Here is a 15,799-nt window from a genome sequence, read left to right as displayed (position 1 = left end):
AGCGCGATGCCCCTCCCCACTCAGGCGTGCCCCGGCCGGGCGCCGTCATCCCACCGCGCCTCCCCCAGCCCCCAGCAGGAGGGGTTGGAATCGGGGTACTCGCTGTGCTGGGGAGGGGGCGCGAAGGGGGGGAACAGGGGCACGTTGTGCAGGAGCTGCTCCAAGTCCGAGCTGGACGGCGGATCCATGCCGGGAGACATCCTGGGGACAGAGGGAGCGGGGTGAGCCGGGGGATAGTGAGGGGACTCCCCCCGCTGATCCCCCCCCCTCCGTGCTTACCACCGCGGGGAGCTCTGCAGGGACACGTCCACCACCCCCGGGAACGGGGGCAGCTCCGGGGGCAGCTCCGGCATCTCCTCGTCCTGCAGCTCCGAAGAGGGACCCCCAGGCAGCAGCTGCGAGGCCTCCCCAGGCAGGTACTGGTTGGGCATGAAAGGTCTGGGGGGACAAAGAATGGGGGGGCTGGTGTAGACCGTGGGGTACCTCGGGGTACTCACCAGCCCCAAGGGGGGGGGGGTGGCAGTGCTTGGTTTGGGGGGGCTGGCGTGGGTCTCCTCCAGGAAGCACCAGTAGCACAGAGCACTGGGAGCACTGGTCAGCTGGGGATGGTCCCTCCAGGTCTGTGTGTCCAGGTGGGGGAGAGAAGGGGGTGCAGGGCAAGGTGCCCCCCATCCAGCCATGTGCCAGATCTTACCCAGGGTTCCCGAAGGCGGGGTCCTGGCAGAGGGGCAGCGCAGGGTCCATACTCAGGGAGGGTGGGAGAATTGGAGGTGTCCTGTGGAGAGGAGGGACACTCAGAGTGGGGGAAACACCCCCTGCCCCTGCCCGGGGGTCGTGGGGGCTCACCATGGTCCCCCCAGCCCAACCCAGCCCCACTCCTACCTGGGGAAGGGGGTGAGGCTGTCAGGGACCATCACGTTGATGTTGCTCTCGGGGTAGCCCGGGGGGACGGGCGGGGGGCAGAAGGGAGTGGGGGGCTGCAGTGTAGACACCGAGGGGTTCAGATTGAGGGGGGGGCTCTGCCACAGCCCCCACCCCAGCAGGCCTGGCCCTGCCCAGCGCTGGCACTCACCAGAGGGAGCCTGGCAGTGGCTGCAGGCTCTCGGGCTGTGGCACAGGCACGGGGAACATCGGGGCCGGGGGGGCCCCCATGGAGCTCGGGGGCTGCTGGTCCCTGCAAGAGCACATTGTCCCCATCAGCACTGCCAGGTCTGGGCTCCAAAGGGGCACCTGTGCCAGGGGGTGAGCTCAGGGGGTGGTGGGCACACAGACGTGCCCCAGCACAGCTCGGGGTGCCCACAGGGGCTCCTCGCTCACCGGCACAGCCCTGGTTTGCCCTTTCAGGGATGGCCCTGCCCAGGGGGAGGCTCGGGCTGGCTGGGGTCTGTGCAAACCCCGGCCCACGTGCACACACCCCTGGCACAGCCACGGCCTCACACCCACCTTTCGCTTTCCACCGTCATCTTGATGGCAGTGGAGACGTAGCCCCGGCCGTCCTTGCCCGTCTGCTCTTCTGCTCGGGCAGGAGAAGCATCTGTGAGCCACCACCCCGGCCTTGCCCTGCCAACCCTCTTTGCCGGCACCGGCCGCCCCCACGAGCCCTGGGATCGCCCGGGTGAGACCCCAGACCCGCCCAGCAGCATCGCTGGGGTGCAAAGGGGCAGCCCGGGGCCCATCCCAGCTGCCCCCTCTCACTGTTGTAGTGGCTCCCGAACGCCTGGTCCTTGGGGGTGTTGGGGTACAGGTTGCGGAGCTGCCCCAGGTCCCGGATGCGGTCGCCGAGGGAGCGGATGGACAGGTCCTTGGCAGAGAAGGGCTGGATGTTCTCCACTTGGCTGGAGCCTGAGCGAGGGGAGACACAGCACAAGGTTCCAGCGTCACACCCCACACCCCCAGGCCACCCCCCGTCCCAGCACCCGACCCCCCTCTCACCGTCCTTGCCCCGGATGACGTAGGCGATGGTGACGCCCCCGATCTCGGAGTCGCTGAAGCGGAGCAGGAAGGTCCCGTCCGGCTCCGTGCTCAGCAGTTTGCAGACGTACTGCTTGCTGATGAAGCCAATGATGAGCCTAGAGGGGGTGCACAGATGGGAAAGTGGCACCAGGACCCCCCCCGGGTGGCAGGCTGGGACCAGGACCCCCCAGGCCCAGTCCCAAGGCACCCACCTGTCTGACCAGTAACTTTTGAGGCATCTCTTGGTGAGGTCGAGGACTCCATCAAACCACTGCCAGAAGGTGAATCCCCGACCAGGGAGGATCTCCTGGGGCAGAGAGAGGCCATGAGGCTCCCCAGGGCTACACCAGCCCCTGCCCACCCTGGCCAGCCCTTCCAGTCACCTTGTTGAACTGGGCCCAGGAGACATTGCGGCTCTGGAAGTCCTCGAGGCTGGCGCTGTGGTCGTTGAAGATCTTCTGGGCCAGGAAGAAGTAGTGCTCCTTGAGGAGCCCTTTGGTGGTCTGCACCTCTGCCATGAACTTCAGGTTCAGGGTGTCACACATCTTCTCCCAGGGCACCCGCTCGGCCACCACGAAGGGCACCCGCTCCTGTGGCCGGGCAGGGGGGCATCAGGACAGGACCCCCCCCGCCTGTCCCACACAGTGCCAGGGCTCCCATTCCAGTTTGAGGCCGTTCCTCCCCCCTCCAAAGCCCACCCAGCCCTGGGTCCCAGCTTCCTCCCTCTGGCTCGTGGCACTCACGATCTCGGAGAAGGCGTTGTCCCACAGCACGGTGGCTTTGGCGTTGTTGTCCTGGTTCCCGTGGACAATGACCACGATGGGCAGAGACAGGACCTGGGGGCAGAGAATGGCCCCCCTCAGCCCCCTGAGCCAAGCAGGGTGGCTGCCCTGGGACCATCCCAGCCCGGCACGGGTGTCCCACAGGGGAAGAATCAGCACATCCAACCCCATCCCCTGGGAGAGGGGCTGGTACCTGGAGGTGGACGGGGGCATTGCTGGGTGTCAAGGCCACAGTGGTGCTGAACAGGACGGCACATTTCTCCTCCGTCACCGACTCGGAGCCCTTCCGCTCGCAGCGCTTGATCTTCTTCAGCAGCTGGGGAGTGAGAGCTGAGCATCTCCAGCCTCGGCACCCCCAAAAACCCACCGGAGCCCCCAGGGCAGCCCCCAGCCTGGCCCCTTGCCGGTGGCACTCACCACGTTCTTGAAGTTGGCGCAGCAGGTCCCACTGGTGGGGTTGGTCTCCAGGGCCACCACATTGTGCAGGATCTCCCCCGTGCTCTCGCTGGGCAGAGGGGGGGTCAGGGGGGCCGTGGTGGTGGGGAAGCCCCCTCGCCCCCGCACCAGCCGCTCACCTGGGGGTGTTGCTGTAGGTGCTGAGCGACAGCTCCCGCGCCTGCTTCTCTGTCACCATGTCAGCCCTCACCATGGGGGGCTTGGGTGCTGCCTTCATCAGCCGGGGGCCCAGCAGGAACCGGACGCTCGCCTGGAACTTGGTCTGGGTCTTCAGCACCTGCGGGGGCTGCTTCTCCACCAGGAAGGAGCTGGGGGACAAGGGCGCCTGGTGTGATGCCCTGCCAGCTCTGCCACCAGCCCCTGCAGCCCCCCCTCGCCCACCACGGCCCCTCAGGCCGTTACCTCTTGACCAGGCTGGACAGCACCTCGCTGAAGCGCTCCAGCAGCCGGGGCAGCAGCTCCGGCCCCAGCTCCGCGCTCGCCGCCATCGCCTGCTGCTGCAGCTGGAAGTAAACCTCGACCAGGTCCTCACACCTGCACAAAGGGGGACCCTCAGCACCAGACCACCACTCACCCAGAGCCCCTTGGGCTGGTGGAGGGAGCAGGGGGTTGCTCAGGGTCCCCCATCCCCGCCCTGTGCCCCCGCACCTCTTCTGCAGCGGCGCCAGGTTCTCCTCGAAGACGGCCCCGTTCCCCGCCAGCTGCTGTTGCCTCTTCCAGATCTGGATCCTCTTCAGGACCTGCTGTTTGACCGCCTCCAGCTCCTTCACGGCCTCCAGGATGAGGGTGGGCAGCTCCTGGGGGGCAGCACCGGCCCCGTCCCGCCCCGTGCCCTCGCCCGCGGGGCCGTCCCGGAGCGCTTGGATCTCCCGGATCTCCCGGACACGGTGCTGCAGCCGCTGCAGCCCCACGCTGAACTTCAGCTCCTCCTGCCGCCGGTGGAAGCTGAGGGGCAGGTGGTGGTCCTGGGGCACAGCAGGGCAGGGTCAGTGGGGTCTGTGGTCGGCCCTGCGCCCTGGGGCACCCGGGAGGGGGGCAGGGACCACCCACCCGCTTGAGCACGGCGGCCTTCTCGCCCTCCAGGACGGCTCTCAGGACGGCCACCAACCGCAGCGGGTCCCGGCGATAGGTGTTCTGGGGGCAGCCAAATGTGGGGTGTCGGGGGGGGCAGGACATGTGCCCCCCCATTCCTGCCCCCTCCCACCCCAGCCCCTTCCCACAACACCGGGCCAAGGCGACTCGGGGGTTCCACGACCACCACGGAGCTGATTTCCAGCTTTAAAACCACTTTAAACTGTGCACAGAATCACAGAATACCCGGAGCTGGAGGGACCACAGTGGTCATCGCTCCAACTCCGTTTTTTTTGTATAAAAGGCAAAAGAATCAACTTCAAATTAAAAAAAAAAAAAACACAAACCAAACCAACAAACCAAGGGGAATTCTCCATTTCTGGGAGCACGGCCTCGAGCCTCGCCAGCCTGACACACCTGGGAGAGACTCTGAGCTGCCCTGGGTGGATCGATGCTTTCCACTGAAAACAGCGGAAAGGGAGGAATTCCCCCGCTGGTTCCAGCTCCTGTGCCCTGTGCCAGCTCCTCCGGCCTTCACCCATTTCCCAAATTAGCTACTTCCCAAAACAGCAGCAGAACCCAGCGGGGCACAGCCGTGGGTGCTCGGTGCATTCCTGTCCTGGTGGGAGGCAGCTCTGCTGCAGATCCACGGGGGTCTGAGTGCAGCACTGGCAGCCCCCAGGGCTCTCCCAGGGAAAACGTGGGATTCAAGGTGCAAAAGGCTCAGGTTTTGCTCCTCCCTGCACCCCTGGCCCTGTGGTTACCCATCCTGGGGAGTACCCGGCTCCCACCGCCCACGGCAGCACCAACAGAGGGGAACAGCCACAGAGAAACCACGGATTGGTGTTCTGGGATGAGGGATGGCCAGAGGAGGGAACACGAACATGGGAGGGCAGCTCTGCTTCAGCAGGAGCTGAAACATCTGCTTGTTTCCTGCAGCCATTGCAAAAAGCAAGAGTCTTGTTCTGGAAAGTCATCCTCTTCCCCAGAAGTTGTGACTAAAGCTGATCCCTTCCCAAATGCTGGATATTAAAAATGCCTGTTACCCAAAGAGCAGAGTTTTCAACCTGAACAGGGCTCTGGGAGTGAGTCCTGCTCAGCCCTGGCGTTCCAAGCTCTGCTGGCCAGAGAGGGGGGATAAATCAGAGGGTGGGAGAGGAACAGAGCAATTCCAACAGCCTCAACAAGAGAAACAGCCCCAATAAGAGAAACAGCCCCAAAAGTGAAACCCAGTGCCCATGACGGGAGGAAACGCAGCCCCACACGGCACAGAGGAAGGAGAAATCAGATGCTCGAGCAGAAAATGGGGAAGAATCTGGTGAGGTGGCCCCCGGTGTTGACAGTTGGGGCCATGGGGGGCTGAGGGGCTCAGGAGGTTCCCCACAGGGTCAGGGTCTGTTTTGGGGGGGATGTGGCAGCTCCCTGGGGTGCACCGGTCTGCAGAGCTGAGGTCACAGCCCTGGGACACAAACAACCCCCCTCTGTCATCTGGAACACCCTAAAAAGCCACTCGCTGAGTCCACACGAGCTCGTTGCCCACGAGCCTGGAAATGGGGTCACAGGGGGACCATCCCGAGGGTCCCCACACACCTCGAGGCCGTTGACTTGCTGGAGGACCTGGCACTGCTGCCCCTCGGGCCCGGCAGCGCCGCGGAGCTTCTCCAGCATGGCCGAGAACAACCTGCTGGCCACGCTGGTGCAGAAGGCGTCCGAGCCATTGATGAACTCCCTGGAGGGGGGAAAAGGTTGGGAGAACGGGCACGGATCCACCACCCTCCCCTGTGTGACCCCCAGCCCCACGCTGCCCCGGGCAGGAAGGGGCACCGGGGACTCACCAGGGCTGGTTCTCCAGCCAGTCGGCCAGGAGGCAGCGCAGGCTCCGGGGGAACTCTGGGGAGAGGCTGCTGAACTCCTCCTGTGGCATGTGGGACACGATGTTCCAGAGGGACATCTTGGGAACAGTCACCTGTGGGCAAACAGGAGAGGGGATGGGAGCGGGGCCGCTCAGGCAGCCCCCAGCCCAGCTCTGGGGGGGGTCGAGGACCGACAGCCCCTCAGGGAGGGGAGTGAGAGCTGCTGCCCGTCCCTCTGCATCTGAACCTGCTGCTCCAGCAGGTTGGGCTGCTGGGGAGGAGGAGGAGGAGGAGGAGGAGGAGGAGTGGGAAGACTAATCCAGGATCAGCCTCTTGGGCAATCCTGAGCAGGCAGGAAAGCCACTCGTGCCTCAGTTTCCCACATCTCTGTGGAATCCCACAAGGTGGGTGTCACACAGAGACACAAGGATGGACGGGAGGAGTGCTGCTGGACTTGGCACAGGAGGGTTGGGAGAGCCGGAAGAATGTGAAACCCTCTGGGAGCGGGAGGAGTGTGAACTCCCTCTGAGCGTGGAGAGGCTGCTCTGCCAGGGTGGTTTCACCCAGGGTGAGACACCCTGGTTGCCCCCCAAAAACTCCTCAGCTCTCCCCCCTGAGGAAGGCCCCTTTCCCAGCTGCCTCGGTGGTCTCCACAGCTCATGGAAAACAAGAGAAGGGCTGGAATGAGGCACTAGATAGGAAACTGCACACGGAAGGTCTGGGCTGGGGGGGGTGTCACAGTCCCACCATACCCCAAGCTGGAACCCCGACAGTCCCACCGCGGCCCCTCAGCGGTGCCGACATCCTGCCCACCCCATCCCTCTTCCTGGCAGCTCCCACCCTTCCTCCCACCACGCTCACACCCTCCAGCCCCCACTGCAGCCTCGGCTGGCGAGGGGGGTCCCCACGCAGACGCACCTCGCTGCCGGTTCCGCAGGCAGCGGCCGGGGCCGAGGCCTGATCCAGCGGCGGATCCCGCAGTGCCGGTGTCTCACGGCCCTGCCGAGGGGCCGGGGCGCCGGTGGGACCCCGTCCAGCCCGTCCGCCCAGGCCCGGCTCCTCGTCCCCGAACACAAACAGGGAATCGCGTCACGTCGGGTGCCCCCGCGGGCAGCGCGTTCCCCACGGGCCTGGGCCGCGCGGCGAGAGCCGAGGCGGAGGTGGAGCTGAGAGACTCTGAGAAACCCTGCGAGGGGAAGGAAGCCAAGCCAAGGCGTCACTGGGCAACGTCGCAGCCGGCGCAAACAACCGCCCGCGGCCTTGGCACCGAGCGGGAGCTCCCCGGGATGGTGGCGGTGTGGTGGCCCCCGGGGTGCTGCGCTTCCCGGGGGATCAGCCCTCCCGGACCCCCCCATGAGGCTCCAGGGAGCGACCATGGCGGCCGGAGCCTGACGCCTCCCAGAAATGCTTTTGCTTTCGTCTCCACGCCCGCCCCGAGCAAACAGATCCCGGTGATTCACCGCACACACGCACGGCCCCAGGGACCAGGTTACTCCGAGCGGTCGATGCCCCGTGGGAAACGCAGCCACCGATGCCGGGAATGCTGCTGGGCTCTCCCCGCTGCCCCAGTGGGATCTTGGCAGGAGGGAGAACCAGCCTCTCCTTTTGCCACCCTCGAGGTGTAATCGCCATCCTCCTCCTCCCCCATTAAACCTGTATTTCTGCTCAGCCCTGGGAGGCAGCTGCTGGCTGGAAGCGCCAACCTGGAGTGTAATCCAGGCATGCCTGGATCTGCTGAGAGTCTGCAGGAGAAGCCACGTTGCTCCCTCCTCCCCAGCCCAGGGGAGCTGGGGAGGGGGGGACATGCCTGTCCCCTCCCAGCATCAGTCACAGCAGCTCCTTCAGCTCAGCCTTCCTATCCTAATTTCCATATTTTCCTCTTCTTCTTCTTCTACAGAAACAGCCTTTCCTGGTTCCTCCTGGGGGGAACCTCCCGCGGGGACCCTCCTCCAGGTCACTCCAGCAAAGCAGCCTCCTTGGCAGCTTCCAGCCCCACACCTGCACCAACCGCAGGTGCATCCACTGTGGATGCACCCCCGGGCTCCGGTCTCCACCGGGCTCGTGCCCCCCAGGAGGCACCCCCAGAGAGGAGGCTCCACAGCCCGCTCCCCCTCCCCAAGCCCCTCGGCGCAGCCACTTTCACTTCCTCCTCCACACGAGGGGCTTCACCCTCCCTGGGGGGGCCCGGGGGTCTCCCAGATGGGAAGGTCGGGTAGGAGGAGCCCGTTCATGGGGGCTTTTCCAGATGCTCAGAACACCTGGGCTCTGCTCTGGCCGAGCACTCTCTGGCCGAGGCCAGGACACGGGACCTTGTGGACATCCGTGACAGTGCCACGGGGAAGACACCGCAGAGCCCAACGTGGTGCCAGGGGCTTCCCACAGCTGACCGCACTCAGGCAGTGAAAGCTCTCGCGGTGCAGAGGAAGAGGAGAGGGGGCCTTCTCCCTCTGGCCCAGCCCAGGGGGACTCACGGCGCGGGGAATCCGGGCCGGACCCACTCTCGGCCCAGGAACTCGCTGTCGGGGTCCCACCGGCGGGACGGTGGGGGGGGGGGTGTGTGTGTCTGTCGCTCCCCACCGCAGCCCCCGGCGGTGCCAGGACAGGGGTGCGGGCCTCTGCACCCCCCCGGCAGCGAGTGCTCTGGACTGGGGTGAGCTGCGTTTTCCACCCGCGCGGCCGATCCAACCTCGACGGTGCCGGTTGCAGAGCCCCTTCCCCCGTCCCACTCGAAACACCCCCAGTGCCGGCTGACAGTTCGCTCCGCTCCCCACCCCAGAGACCCCCGCTCAGCCCGACACGCTGCCCGGACCCCCGCCCGCCTCCGAGCAGCCCCCCCACCCCGGAGACCCCCGTTTCCCCCGCCCGCCAACCCGCGCCCCCTGCCCGAGTCCCGGGGCGGGGCGGGAGGTGCCGGGCGGCGGCAGAGCCCCCGGTCCCGGCCTCCGTTACCTGGCGGGAGCCGCCGCGGGCGGGGGCGGCCGGTCCGGCCGGTCCCCGCGGCCTCTCGCTCAGTCCATGGCGGCGGCGGGCGCGGGCCGGTCCCCGCGGTGGCCCCGCTCCGCCGGGAAGCGCCGAGCACAGGAAGGGGGAGGAGACCTGCGGGAGGGGCGGGAGGGCACCGGGGCCGGGACCCGGACTAGCCTCGGCAGGACCTGAGACCCCCGGACCTCCCCACCGAGGGAGCTGTGGCCTCACACGCGTCCCGTATCCGCCCCCACCCACTCGTGACTGCACTCTTGCCCCATATCCGCCCACTCGTGTCTCCTCTCACGGCCCCGCTCTTCCCCCATGTCCCTCCAGCGGTGACCCCACACCCGCCCCATCCGCTGTCCCATTCAGCCTCCGCTCACTCGTGCGCCCCCCGCCCCATCTCTGACAGCCGCCCCCGCTCCTGCCCTAACCCGGTTCCCCCTCGCTGCCCCCCCAAGCTCCCCGCCCATCCCCGCGGCTGCTCCCGCACCGGGCCAGCCCCGGTCCCGTGTCCGGTCGTGGCGGGTGCCCCGGGGCCGGGCCGGTGGTCCGGGCTGCACCTGTACCCCCCGGTTCGAGCCCCGGTCCCGTCCTGGGGTCCGAGCCCGCGGCCAGTCCCGGCTGTGCCCGCTCCCGCTCGCCGGTACCGGACCGGGGACGGGAACCGTGGCTGGGAAAGGGGGGGGGTGCTCGTCGCTTGGACGGGGGGTTCGCTGCTTGGGGGGTTCCCACGAGGGGGCCGGACGGGCCAATTGGTCGGAGGGACCGCACCGGGTAGGGCCACACCGGAGCCGCCAGGGGGCGCTGCCGCACCGCCGGTGCCACCGGGGCGCACCGGGGGATGCGGGGCCGGTGCTGCCGGTGCGGGGAACGCGGGGCCGGGGCAGAGGCAGGGCCGCCACCGGAGCTCCGGGGCCCGCAGCCCCGCGAGAGGGGTCCCCGCGTTCCCCCCCGCTCCTCCCGTCGCGGCGCCGGTGAACTCTCCGCGCTGCCGTTACGAGCATCAAACGCGCCCGGGGGGCCCGGGAGCGCGGTTCCCCCACTTCGCACCGGGACACCCCGGGAGGCCGAATCCCCGCTGGAGCGGTTCCGGACTGGGAAGAGGCTTTCCGGTTCCCCTCAGGCCCGCCAGCCTCCGGTCCAGGGCGGTACCGGAGGGGGAGAGGGCTGCGGGACACTGGCCGGAGTCCACGCGTGGGAGGAACGAGAATCGCCCCGCTCCACCGGTCGTGTGCGATCTGGGGGCTCTGGGGGAGTGGGAGATACAGAAACCGCCCCCCCGGGACGCCCTCCAGCTCCCGGGACATGCCGTGCCTGTGCTCCCCCGGCCCTGCTGCAGGGGCGGCTTCCCGGGAACATCTGGACCTTCTCCCGAACATCTGGTGCCGCGGCAGCCCGAAACATCTCCCACGCTGCTGCCTCCCCGGGGTGGGGCGGGTCGGGCGCGTGACGTCATTTTTTAAACATATGACATCACGCGGAGGGGGCTCACGGTGCCTGATGACGGTGCCGGCACCGCTCCCCATCTCCCCCCCTGCCCCCGGCCCTCGCAGGCAGCGGCGTGGCGGTGGGTGACGTCACGGCTCTCGCTCTGACGTCACGGCTCTCAGTCAAAGCTGGCGTTGGGGGAGCGATGCCCGGCCCAGCCGATGAACGGGACCCCCATGGTGGGGGTCGCTGCTCCGGCACCCCGTCCCTGGGCTCTGCGGGGATGGATGGGGGCACAGCGAGGGTCCCGCCGGCGAGCGGCAAGGGTCCGATGTCCTGGGGGGAGAGCGAGGGTCCCGTTACCCTCGGGGACAGCGAGGGTCCCGCTGCCCTTGGCGATGACGAGGGTCCCGCTGCCCCGTCCGTGCCCGGCCCCCAGCGCGGGCGCGGGACCCGCAGCGCTGTACCTGCACTACAGCGGAGCCCTGCCCGTACCGCACCGGCACCGGCACCGGCACCGATACCGGACCCCGCCGGGACCCCCCGGCCCCGCCCACACCCACCGGGGGGCGCAGCCCCGGCACCGCACGCGCATGCGCGCGCGTGTCCTTCTATTTCCCCCCCCCCCCCTTAAACGCCACGCGCGCCCCCCCCCTCCCCTTTCCCGTCCGCGCGCGGCGGCGGCGGCGGCTCGCGCCCGGTGACGTCAGGCGGGCGGCGGCGCGCGCTCCATCGCCCCCCCCCTCGGAGCCCCCCCCCCCCCCCTCGCCGCCCTCCCTCCGCCGCGGCGGCGGCGCGCGCAGCCCCCCCCCCCCCAAAACCCCAACCCCCGGCTCCTCCCGTCGCCCCCCGGCCCCGCCGCCGCCGCCGCCCATCCCGGAGGGTCCGCCCGCCCCCCGGCCCGGCCCGGCCCGGCCGCCGGCCCGCCCCCGCCCGCCCCCGCGGATGTCGGTGCGCGGGCCCGGGACGCGCCGCCCCGCGGGCAGCACGGCGTGAGGAGCCGCCGCCGCCGCCGAGCCGCCGGCATGGGGCCGCTGCTGGCCCTCGCCGGGAGCCTCCTGGCCCTGCTGGCCGCGCCCGCCGCCCGCGCCCTCGAAGGTGAGGTCGGGGGAGCGGGGGCGGCGGGGACGGACCCCCGCGGGGGGACAGCGGCGGGGAGGGGGGGGCGCGGCGGCCGCTGTCGGGAGCGCGGGGCTCGGCCGGGCCGGGGAGGGGCGGGGGGCGGCCGCGCGTCCCCCCCTCCGCCGCCGCCGCCGTGACAAAGCAGAGCGGGCGCAGCCCGGCCCCGCCGCGCCGGGGGCGACACGGGGGGCACCGGGCCGGGCTGGGGAGGTGCGTCCTCCCCGCGCCCTCCGCAGCTCCCGGTGCGCGCCCCCCCTCCCGCCCCCCTGCATGGCCGCGGGGGCCGCTCGCTCGCGCTCCCCGTTTTCTCCCCTTTGCCCGTTCCCGTGGCTCCCACCCGCCCTCCATCCCATTTTTCCTCTGGAATCCAAAGTTTTCCCTGCAGCCAAGCGGGAAAGTTGCAGCTCGGCACCGCTGCGGCAGCCGCGGCCGGCGGTCCCGATGTCCCCCGGGGGTGCCCGGGGCCGGGGTCCCCCCCGCTGCCGGGGGTGCCCGTGACAGCCCGGCCTCACCCCACGCTCCCGCTCTTGCATAACCGGGGCTGCTTCTCCGGAGCCGCGACGCCCGGCTGCGGAGTTTGGCTGTGGCCGGCCTGGTGACACTGGGAATGTGTTTACCCAGCGGCGGGGCTGTCCGTCCGTCTGTCCTTGTGTCTGTCTGTCCAGCCTCCCCCCCATCCGTGCATCCAGCTCCCCCCCATTCCGTGCGTCCAGCACCCCTGCCAGCCGCTCTTTCCCAAGCCGCGCACGTCGCGTTCCCGGCCCTTATTGATCTATTCAGTAAATACTTGAGCTCGTCAGCTCCATGGCCGGGCTGGGAATGTGCGAGGGGCCGCTCTTGGCAGCGCCCGCGCTCCGCGCTGGCAGCTGATCCAGCCGGGAACCGGCGGCCGTGGCGGAGTTCCTCGCAACACCTGGACGCGCGGGGCTGTTTATCCCTTTAAAAGCGGGGAAATGGGGGGGGAGGGTGTCTCGGTTTTCCTCTTACAGATCCCGTCTGTACGCATGGCAGTGGCCTGGTGAAATGAGAGGCCGGGGTGACGGATGAGTGAGAGGTTTTTTTTAGCGGGGAAAGGTTTTTCTGTTCCCTTTCTTCACCCACCTCGGAGCAAAGTGGTGAGAAGGGATTTGGGTGTCGTGGCAGCGGCAGCGCCTGACCCGTCACCGGGCCGGAGGGATGGAGGAGGAGGAGGGAGGTTTGGGCAAACGCCAGATCCCTGCCCCAGATTTGTGTCTGGGGCCGCGGGAGGCCGGAGCCTGCGGTTTCCATTCTCCAACACCTCCTCGCCCACTGGGGGTCCGGGGCTCCATCAGTGTCCCTTGGAGGGAGGTGACAGGAATGGGGCAGCTCAGGGCACCCCGCAGCCCCCCCAGCTGGCACCTGTGGGGCTGACTGACCCGCTGGCACCCACCCGGTGGGCTCAGCGGTGCAGGAGGCCAAGAGCAGAGCCCTCCGGGGTCACCCTCCGGGAACCCGGGTCTCGGGGGCATCGTCCCCGCTCGGAGGTGGCTCCGAGCAGGAGCAGGAGCAGCCGGCGGATCCAGAAGTTGGTGGGGGCGGGGAGGGAGGCATCGCTCAATGGCATAAGCTGCGTTGCCTTTGGAAACGAGGCTGCGGAAGGATGATGAGCTGGAGGGAAGTTCCTCCATCCTCTCTCCACCCCAGGAGCCGGAGCGGGGCAGAGACCCCCCTCCTCCCAGTGCACGTTGCCCTCCCGAGGGTCTCCCTTGGGGGGCACGGTGCTGTTCCACCTCACAGGGCCTCGGGCAGAGCGAGGGGTGCTGGGAGCTGTGCGAGTCCGTGGGTGGCAGGATGTGGAGAGGGCTCTGGAAGGCCCCTGCTCTGCAGGCGTGTGGCTGGGCTGCCTGGGAGGCAGGAGGTGGCACCTGAGCTGGTACCTTGGCCCCGGCAGTCCTGGCTGGGCTCTGGTTTCCCTGATGCAGGTCTCCCACTCCCCAGCTGTGGGAGAGCCCAGGATGTCACGGGCAGCAAGGTCCAGTGTCCCCATCCTTGTCCAGAGACCCGATTCCCCACACCTTCTGACGTGGTTTGCAGCTCTGGAAGCTCTTCACTTCTTCCTGGAAAAGAGAGGGGCAAAGTCCTGCTGGCAGTGAGAGGAAGCTCTTCCAGGGGGACAAGGGCACGGATGTGAGGCTCCTCTGTGCCCGATCCTCCGCCGCTTCCTGGGGTGTCCCTGGGCCCTGCGGTGGCCCCGGGAGCAGAGCGAGGGCAGGCAGGGATCGCCCTGTTCCTGTTTTGGAAATACCTGTGGTTGAGGGTGGCTGGGGGTTTCGGAGCAGCGCTTCCTTCTCACCGCCTTGGTGGTCTGGCATATCCTGTGTGTACCAGGGGAGCAGGTGTGCCCATGTATGTGCCACGTGTGTGCCCAGGCTCACATGCGTGTGCCATGGGTGCACACGTGTGTGCCTGTGTGTGTGCACACGTGTGTGTGTGTGTGCCTGTGTGTGCACACGTGTGTGCCCGTGGGTGGCACCCAATGTATGCACACGTGTGTGTGTGTGCCCCTGTGTGCACACGTGTGTTGTGTGTGCACCACATGTACACCACGTGTGTACCTGTGTGTGTGCATCCATGTGTGCACACTTGTGTGCCTCTGTATGTGCACCCATGTGTGCACACGTGTGTGCGTGTGCTGCTTCCCGGGGTGTGCATGGATGTGCCTGGAGCCGTGCTGGGTTCAGTGGAGGTGAAGAGCGGAGGTCTGGGGGTGCTGGGAGGAGAAGGCAGGAGCTGTCAGAGGGGCTGCCCCGGGGGAGGGCTGGGGGTTCCTCCGTGCGGTGGGAGGGAGGGGTGTCCGATGTTCCTGCGTGGAGCATCCCACTGGGATGCTCCACCCTGCAGAGCTTGGGGTTGCCCGGAGCCCCATGGAGATCTGTGCCATGGGGTGCCAGCGTGCCCCCATCCCACGTGCTCCCCGTCCGTGACCTGCCCCGGTGCTGAGAGGACGGGGCAGTGCTGGAGCATCCCTGGCAGTGCCGATTTGGGGTGAAGCCGCGGCAGTGCCTCCTCACCACTTCCAGAGCTCCCCGAGGCGCAGGGGCGGCGTGGGGGTGGGAACAGCTGTGGACAGCCCCCTCGCCTTCGGTGTCTCAGCCCCACCACTCGCTCCTCGTGTTTCCTCCCTGCGCCGGGTTGCCATGTGCTCCGGGGGAGCCTGCGAACCGGGAAGGAGCGGGGGGCTGCTCCAGCTGGTGATGCTTTTCCTCCTGTTCAAGTACCAGTTGGGATGATGGGGAGCAAAAAACGTGCCCCAGGCCGCCCTGTGCCTCCAAGGCCCGGTTCCTGGAGCACCCTTTTGGAGGAGCTGGCTATGCTTTGGCGTTCCCTGGTTCCTCTTTGCCCCCAGCCCGTGCCTGGTGGGGCTGCTCGGCCTCTCCTCTGCTGCACGGGCGTTCCCCTCTTCTTGCAGGAACGGCAGGATTGGAGCGGAAATTCGGAGCCAAATTAAGGGAAAAGCTGTGTAAAGCAGCTGCTGGGTGGGGTCCCCAAAACACAGCCCTGGAGTCCACCAAGGGAGGGGGGGTGGTGGCATGAGCAACTTCGAGGCAGGAGTGTTGTCTCCCAAAGTCTGTCCTCCTGCTGTCTGGGATGAGGGTGTTCAGGGAAGGACAGGCTGAGCTCAGCCTGCTCCTGCCCCTCTGGGAGGGTGTGAGGGGACCCCTGAGCTGTGACAGCACCTGGGTCACCTCCTGGTGCTTGCTGAGTTTGGGGAAGGGGATGGAGGACGGGCAGAGTGAGGACCAGGAGCCCTTTGGGCAGAAATAGGGGATGGTGCCCACGAGGGAGGGTTTGGCTGTCCCAGGAGGCAGGAGGAGCTGAACTGTGTCTGTGACCCCCTGGTGCTCCAGGGGTTTGGCTGTGTTTGGGGAGCCTTCCCAGGCCCCTGCACCCTGTAAAGAGTCCTTTGGAAGGTGATGGGCCCCCAGGACCCTCTCCAAAGCAGCACAGGGAGCACGTGCCTCTGCAGGTGCCCTTTGCCTGTGTAGTGGGTGCACGGGGGGTGCTTCCCAAAACCGCAGCCGGGGCTGGGCCCTTGGGAGTCGTTGAGTGCCCGGGGAGGGGGGGACACACAGGATGTGCTGCATCCTGCTGAGTCAGCACCACGATAACCAGCGGGTGAGCCCGTGGCTTTGTCATGGGGCG

At 68.0% G+C, this 15,799-nt stretch overlaps 2 protein-coding genes across 9 annotated transcripts in view; one reads left to right on the top strand and one right to left on the bottom strand.

Moving 5' to 3' along the window:
- Window positions 1-693: 693 nt before the first annotated feature.
- STAT6 (signal transducer and activator of transcription 6) lies at window positions 694-12,400 on the bottom strand. Of its 6 annotated transcripts, XM_032713659.1 has the most exons (19): window positions 9,065-9,080; window positions 7,034-7,301; window positions 6,098-6,228; window positions 5,853-5,991; window positions 4,242-4,325; window positions 3,840-4,156; window positions 3,594-3,725; window positions 3,311-3,499; window positions 3,153-3,240; window positions 2,929-3,051; window positions 2,697-2,789; window positions 2,337-2,543; window positions 2,166-2,260; window positions 1,933-2,069; window positions 1,696-1,842; window positions 1,444-1,513; window positions 1,073-1,174; window positions 883-977; window positions 694-775 (listed from the first exon to the last, which is right to left on the bottom strand). In XM_032713659.1, exons 3-18 carry the CDS (start codon window positions 6,211-6,213, stop codon window positions 914-916), a joined length of 2,103 nt encoding a protein of 700 aa, XP_032569550.1. In that variant the 5' UTR covers window positions 6,214-6,228; window positions 7,034-7,301; window positions 9,065-9,080; the 3' UTR covers window positions 694-775; window positions 883-913. The 6 variants fall into 6 exon arrangements, with proteins under 6 accessions (XP_032569550.1, XP_032569546.1, XP_032569545.1 ...); XM_032713655.1 differs by lacking the exons at window positions 7,034-7,301; window positions 9,065-9,080 and adding an exon at window positions 12,253-12,400 and having other exon boundaries at window positions 883-954; window positions 1,074-1,174; XM_032713654.1 differs by lacking the exons at window positions 7,034-7,301; window positions 9,065-9,080 and adding an exon at window positions 12,253-12,399.
- LRP1 (LDL receptor related protein 1) overlaps window positions 11,510-15,799 on the top strand; it is a 74,812-nt gene continuing 70,522 nt past the window's right edge. For all 3 annotated transcript variants that reach the window (XR_004361172.1, XM_032713653.1, XM_032713652.1), the window contains exon 1: window positions 11,510-11,611. Coding sequence is in view for 2 of the 3 variants with exons in the window: in XM_032713653.1 (XP_032569544.1) it covers window positions 11,539-11,611 (73 nt within the window). In the remaining variant the exon portion in view is untranslated. The remainder of the gene's footprint in view (window positions 11,612-15,799) is intronic.

Source organism: Chiroxiphia lanceolata, chromosome 30 (assembly GCF_009829145.1).
Source record: "Chiroxiphia lanceolata isolate bChiLan1 chromosome 30, bChiLan1.pri, whole genome shotgun sequence".
NCBI classification, from domain to species: Eukaryota; Metazoa; Chordata; class Aves; order Passeriformes; family Pipridae; genus Chiroxiphia; species Chiroxiphia lanceolata.
This window is presented reverse-complemented; position numbering and strand designations above follow the sequence as displayed.

What these genes read in the sequence shown, in the direction of transcription:
- STAT6 (XM_032713654.1), bottom strand. Translation starts at nt 12,312, where the DNA reads ATGGGGGGGAGGCTGGACAGACAGACACAAGGACAGACGGACGGACAG. An exon ending in AGGCCGCCGTGCTCAAGCGG is followed by an intron (nt 4,157 to 4,241) that starts GTGGGTGGTCCC and finishes GCTGTGCCCCAG; the next exon opens with GACCACCACCTGCCCCTCAG. An exon ending in AAAAGTTACTGGTCAGACAG is followed by an intron (nt 2,070 to 2,165) that starts GTGGGTGCCTTG and finishes CACCCCCTCTAG; the next exon opens with GCTCATCATTGGCTTCATCA.